The sequence below is a fragment of the Nothobranchius furzeri genome, chromosome 6 (genome assembly GCF_043380555.1).
Source record: "Nothobranchius furzeri strain GRZ-AD chromosome 6, NfurGRZ-RIMD1, whole genome shotgun sequence".
NCBI lineage: Eukaryota > Metazoa > Chordata > Actinopteri > Cyprinodontiformes > Nothobranchiidae > Nothobranchius > Nothobranchius furzeri.
The window spans coordinates 74,893,245-74,899,244 of NC_091746.1; the positions used below are offsets into that span (position 1 = coordinate 74,893,245).

General features: G+C 48.6%; 2 protein-coding genes across 3 annotated transcripts in view; one reads left to right on the forward strand and one right to left on the reverse strand.

The window, feature by feature from the left end:
• stxbp1a (syntaxin binding protein 1a) overlaps nucleotides 1-2,172 on the reverse strand; it is a 46,547-nt gene extending 44,375 nt beyond the window's left edge. For both annotated transcript variants that reach the window (XM_054744714.2, XM_054744713.2), the window contains exon 1: nucleotides 2,019-2,172. In XM_054744714.2, coding sequence (XP_054600689.1) covers nucleotides 2,019-2,055 — 37 coding nt within the window. In that variant the 5' untranslated portion in view covers nucleotides 2,056-2,172. The remainder of the gene's footprint in view (nucleotides 1-2,018) is intronic.
• Nucleotides 2,173-4,335: 2,163 nt separating this feature from the next.
• Nucleotides 4,336-6,000, forward strand: part of niban2a (niban apoptosis regulator 2a) — a 41,062-nt gene continuing 39,397 nt past the window's right edge. The window contains exon 1 of the mRNA XM_015943494.3: nucleotides 4,336-4,957. Coding sequence (XP_015798980.3) covers nucleotides 4,903-4,957 — 55 coding nt within the window. The 5' untranslated portion in view covers nucleotides 4,336-4,902. The remainder of the gene's footprint in view (nucleotides 4,958-6,000) is intronic.

Sequence of the window (6,000 nt, forward strand, 5' to 3'; positions counted from 1 at the left end):
CGTTGTAAATGATGACCCGCACTTGTATAGCGCCTCTCAGAGTAAGGACTCCAAAGCGCCTTACACTACAGTGTAGCATTCATCCATTCACACCCTGGTGGGGATGAGCTACGATGTAGCCACAGCTGCCCTGGGGTGCACTGACAGAGGCGAGGCTGCCGAGCACAGGCGCCACCGGTCCCTCCGACCACCACCAGCAGGCAACGTGGGTTAAGTGTCTTGCCCAAGGACACAACAGCAGAATTCTCTGTCCAGAGCCGGAATCAAACCTGCAACCTTCTCATTACTGGACAACCCGCTCTACCTGCTGAGCTACTGCTGCCCCATAATACCCATTGTAGTTGTGGTGAGGAAAGTGATGAAATGCCCCACATCATTTTTATTATGGGAAACTATAAAGCAGGTGGTTGAAGTGTGAAATGTGGTGAAACAGCTTTAACAATCCTAAACGAGTCAGTAGGAATGCTAACGGTGGCTAAATATACAGCTCCACAGAGTCGGCTGTCCAGAAGAGCTAGGTTGTTCCTTTTATCTCGGGGATATCCAGAAAGTTCTTCAGGACCCATCACACCGTGCTGTTTAGATGGCCGAGGTGCAGTTCCTTCAGCATGCTGACAGCTGCTAATCTTCATTCTAAGCTAGTTGGATACAGTGGCGTGTCCAGATCTTTTAAAATGGGGTGGCCCAGGTGAGGCACAACTTTGTGCATGGGTGGCACCAATGGTTATGCTTTTTTTTTCTACCCCCAAGCCTTTTGTGGACAATGAAAAAATGATTTAAAGGTAAATTAGTGTGGTGGCACCTGGGGTGGCCAATCAGATTCCAGGGGTGGCATGTGCTACCCCAGGCCACTCCCTGGACACGCCCCTGGCTGGATAAGGGACCATATGACGTATGTAATCATAGATCTGCTGTTACGTTTTTTCTGCACATGAAAATGTCATTTGACAGTTTCTCATCGCCACGATGACAAAAAGCTTTAGACCTTGAACTAAATGAGGAGAAAAATGCAGTGAGTGTCCTAAACGCGGCGTGTAAGATTCAAAATGGGGGTGTCTGGATGCTAAGTGCAGCAGATAGTGCTATATTTGTGGGTTTTCTTGTATTAGCCCACGCAACAACCCAACATGGGGTGGATGAAGGGTGTGGACCCAAAGATACTGCAGCGAAGCCCCAAAGCACCCTCAGATCTGATGTTTAAGCTCCCGCTGGATGCTGCAGCACCATTAATGACCATGGTGCTGATGAGATGTCTGGTTACTCTGCAGGCCTGTCTGACTGACCCAGCTGACCAGGATGGAGCTGTGCTAGTCAGGCCTGTATCAGCATCACACGCGCGCGCACGCACACACGCGCTCACTGCTGAAGCGGGTTTGGTCTCATGGTGATGGAGTGGATGAGCCTAACCGGGGTTATTCGGTACCGATCGACCGCTAAGCGATGAGGGGGAAGGTGACGCTTAACCAGATGACGCGTAATTGTGTGGAATCCGTGTTGCGTCATTTAAACGAAGCAGACACGGGTTTGTTTGCGCTGAAAGGTGTTTTTACGCAGCTGATCTGCTCCACTAGAGGGGTGAGGCGCTGCAGAAACCAAGCAATCCCGCAGATCCGAGTCCTGAAATCACTGCAGGTTATTTCACATCAGCTGTCAGATAGAGATGTGCGCTCCACGCAGCGCGGATTGTTTTCCTGAATTAAACGCTGATTCGTGCTAAAGGGGGGCGGATGGAGGCAGCCCTTTATTTGGGCTTTCCGGGTTCTGTTGAGGGGAAAATGCTGCTAGGTTTTAATCTGAGGTCCGAGCCGCTTTTTAAAATGCGCATCATCCGCAGACGCACGAGGAGACCCGCAGTCTCTGCAGGATGTCTGGCCTCAGCTTCCTAACTGCGCTACTGATTTACAACGGAACAGCGCCGCCTTCATCCTCATCCTCCAGACACCACACTATTCCCAGCAACATTCCCACTGAAGCGCGTCTCCTCGTCCGCGGAGCAGAAATGAAGGAAAAGCTCTTACTTTCACCGACCACCGCCTTCAATCCGATAGGTGCCATGATGCTGCGGAGAGCTGGACCGACTGATGAGCCTGCTCCCTCCTCCTCTGTCTATCTCACACCGCAGCGGAGAAGATGGATACGTCACCGCGTATCTTTCCGCCTCCAGCCCATTGGTGGGATTTCACTCGTATTTGACGCGTCTAAAAACTGATTACGTCCCTAATTAACCTGCAGACTCGCAGATAATAACGTCCATGGTATCTCATTAGTTACATTACTGTGATACATCTAGATTTCAGGTTTTAATTCACACTTCAAGAAAGTTATTTCAAATATTTGTGTTAAATTTTGTTGATTGGTTGTGCTCTTACAGCTGTGATTGATTAATGTGCACGCGTTAATAAAAGGGCGTGGTGCTGCTACGGTTGCCGGTCCCCACTGAATGGTGCCTGCATGGTGTGTGTTCATTCCTCCGTCAAGGGTAGCTGTCCGTCGGTTCTCCTGTCTTCAAATGGCTGCGTCAACAATTTGACATTCATGACATTTAATTAACACACACACACACACACACACACACACACACACACACACACACACACACACACACACACACACACACACACACACACACACACGACTAGACCCAAGCTGTAGGCTGTGTAAAGAGGCCCCTGAGACAACCCACCACATACCTGCAGGGTGTCAGATGCCGGCAGGGAAAGCAGACATGGAACGCCACCACCAAGTAGCTGGCATCGTGTACAGGAACATCTGTGTACAGTATGGACTGTAAGCTCCAAGGGGGTAGAGAACGAGAGAACCAAGCTCCTGTGGGACTTCCAGATCCAGACTGATAAAACGGTGATGGAAAACCAACCGGACATTGTGGAGGTGGACAAACAACAGAGGACAGCCGTTGTGGTTGATGTGGCGATACCAAGTGATGGTAACATCCGGAAAAAGGAACACGAGAAACTAGAGAAGTATCCGTGCCTCAAAGAAGAACTTGAGAAAGCCTGGAGAGTGAAGACATCTGTGGTACCCGTGGTCATCGGGGCACTCGGGGCAGTAACCCCCCACTGGAGGAGAGGCTAAAGCAGATCCCAGGAAATACATCAGACCTCTCAGTCCAGACAAGTACAGATCTAGGACCAGCTAAGATACCGCAGAACCCTCTGGTAGAAGGCCCAAGCTTGGAAGGATGAGACCACCTGTAGAGGGTTAGATGGGAATTTTGTTTAATATACTTGCATTCATATAAAATTCCCACAGTTAATTGGATTGGGGGGGTTAAACCACCAAATGGTTCCCGAGCGCGGCTGTGTCTGCAGCTCACCGCTCCCCCAGGGGATGGGTCAGATGCGGAGAACAAATTTCGCACACACATCAGTGTGTGTGTGACAACTAATGGGACTTTAACTTTAACTTAACACTGGTTCAATGACACGGTTGAACCGTACCCTGGAGAGCGGTGAGCTGCAGCTGCGGCTGCAGGAACTATTTGGTGATTTAAATCCCCAATTCAACTCCTGAGCATCAAGCAGGGAGGCATTGGGTCCCATTTTTAAAGTCTTTAAAATGACCCTACTAGGATCTGAACCCTGACCTCCCAGTGCCAGGGTATGCACTCAAATAAGCCACTGAGAAAGTTGGTAGAGTCAGAGTAAGAGCATCTCCACGTGCAGTGTGAAGGGAACTCGGTGGATTTGGGCTGAATGTCTATGTGAGCATAAGAAAGCTGCTAATCAGTGAGGCGAACTGGAGAAAGAGGGAAGGTCTGGTGAGTCCAGATTAATAGTAAATGTAGATTAATAGCGCCTTCTTGGGGTTCTACAGCCCCCCAAGACACTTCACAATACAATCAATCGTTCACCCATTCACACGCTGGTGATGATTAGCTACAATGTAGCCACAGCTGCCCTGAGGCGCACTGACAGAAGCGAGACTGGCACCACCGGTCCCTCTGACCAGATAGACTCAGTCCTCTGGTGAAACATCAGGGTAAGAAGAGTCGCATGACTACCCAAGCATAGCACTGCACCAGCCTGTGGGGGAGGTCTAGGGTCATGAGCTGCTGCAGTTGGTCAGGTCTAAGTTCAGCTCATGGGTGGCTCAACCATAGGGGGTGCTGAGGTGCCGCCCTCCCACACGCGGTGGAGGGAGGAAATATCAAATACTTAGATTATTAGTTTAATTTATTTTTACACATTTTTACAAATTATTCCATTTTAAATAACTCAACTGTGTTTAAGAATACTACTACCTTTACTGTTTACAGTACCGGAAACCAAACCGGAAGTAACAGTAAAACGTTCTGGATCACGTCGGGCTAAAACCTGCCCCTTCAGTAGGCTGTAATTACGAAAGTGTCCACGCGGGGGCAGCAGAGTCGCGCTCTAAAAACCAGCCAGGTGTTTTTTTTTTAACTTCCACTTGAAGCTGACTCAGTTTGGAGAGGAGTACCTGGACTAAACCACCACAGCCGAACTAAAAAACAACACATTTTTATTCTGAACTCGCACCAAAATTGTGTTGCTAGGCAACGAGAAGATAAACATCTGTCAAAACCGCGGTGATGTGTGACCACACCCTGACTAAACACGTTGGACCAGTGATGACTCCTGAGGGTGTGTTCTGTCCCGTAGCTCTGAAACAGAGCAGTGTCCTCCTCCTCCTCCTCGTGCTGCTGCTCCTCCTCCTGCTGCTCCTCCTCCTCCTCCTGAGCTCTCTTTTTCCGTTTTTTTTTTTTTTTTTTTTTTTTTTGGAGAACCCAGGGACGCAGACGCACCCAGAAGCGGGTAGACCGGAGGCTTCCCCCAGGAGAGTCCTGGAAATAAAAGCAAAAGCGTTTGTTTGTAACGAGAGCAGCAGAGCCAAGAGGGTCTCCGAGGATCGCCGGTCACCATGGGGGACGTGGTTTCCTCTCACCTGGATGAGAACAGGCGGGAGATGATTACAGGTAAGGAAGTGCCTCGAGTCTCCAAAACAGCGCCAAGCTTCTCAGTTCCCGCTGCGCGTTTTACTGATCCTCAGCTGCTCAGTTCTTAGAAGCTTTATTTCTGGAGGTCAGGAGGTCTTCCTGGTAGCTCAGTCCCATGGTGCTTCTGACTCCCACTGAGACCTGCACATGTAATCAGTGGAACCAGTTTAATGATGCATCTGAAGACCATGCAGCCTGTCTGTTTATCTGCGTGTGGCTCACTGGGAGGTTCTGCAGGGTTCTGCAGCAACTGGGGGTGTTAACAAACATGTTCATTAATGTGCTTTCATGATGAAATGTGATTTAAACTTCATGATCTTTGTCAGGAGGCTGGTTTGATGCATCAGGAGGTAGAACTCTAACATGATGAGGTTTATTTTTCCATCTGAGTCACACCAGAATCGTGTTTGTGTTTAAGACTACAGCGGAAACTAAAACGATGTGATCGACGTCCATGACCCAAAATACAGGACTAGATTGTCTAAAAAATACTTTTAGGAGTTTTTAGATTACTTATGTTCACTTTTAGTAAAAAAAAAAAAAAAGACATGTAAGCATTTCAACATGGTGCCTCAACAGACAGCAGCTGCTGAGACGACAGATGTTCAGGTGTGTAGAAAGAAAAAAGAAAATGTGGTTAGCACCAAGTTCAGCTTGAGAAGTCTTTAAACGAGCCTTTTAACCGACCACCATGGAGCCGATCCTGCAGAAAGTTTACTTTAATACCATTATTAATCAAACTGTTAAGCACGGCGGTGGGCTGGTTATAATTTGGGCTTGTGTTGTAGTTGGTAAACTGGGAACGTTGGTTTCCCTGCTGGGTGACAGACTGGTTTTGGCCAAGTACCTCCAGAGTCAGAAAACAAACATGACAGAGGAGGGCTCCTGCAAGACGGTAATTATCCTAAACACATGTCCTAATCCTCCGAGGATTACCCAGAGAAGGTCCAGTGACCCAACCTGAACATTACCAGTCTGGATTGAACTAAACAAAAGGCGTCCAGTGGGACCCAGAAGTCCCA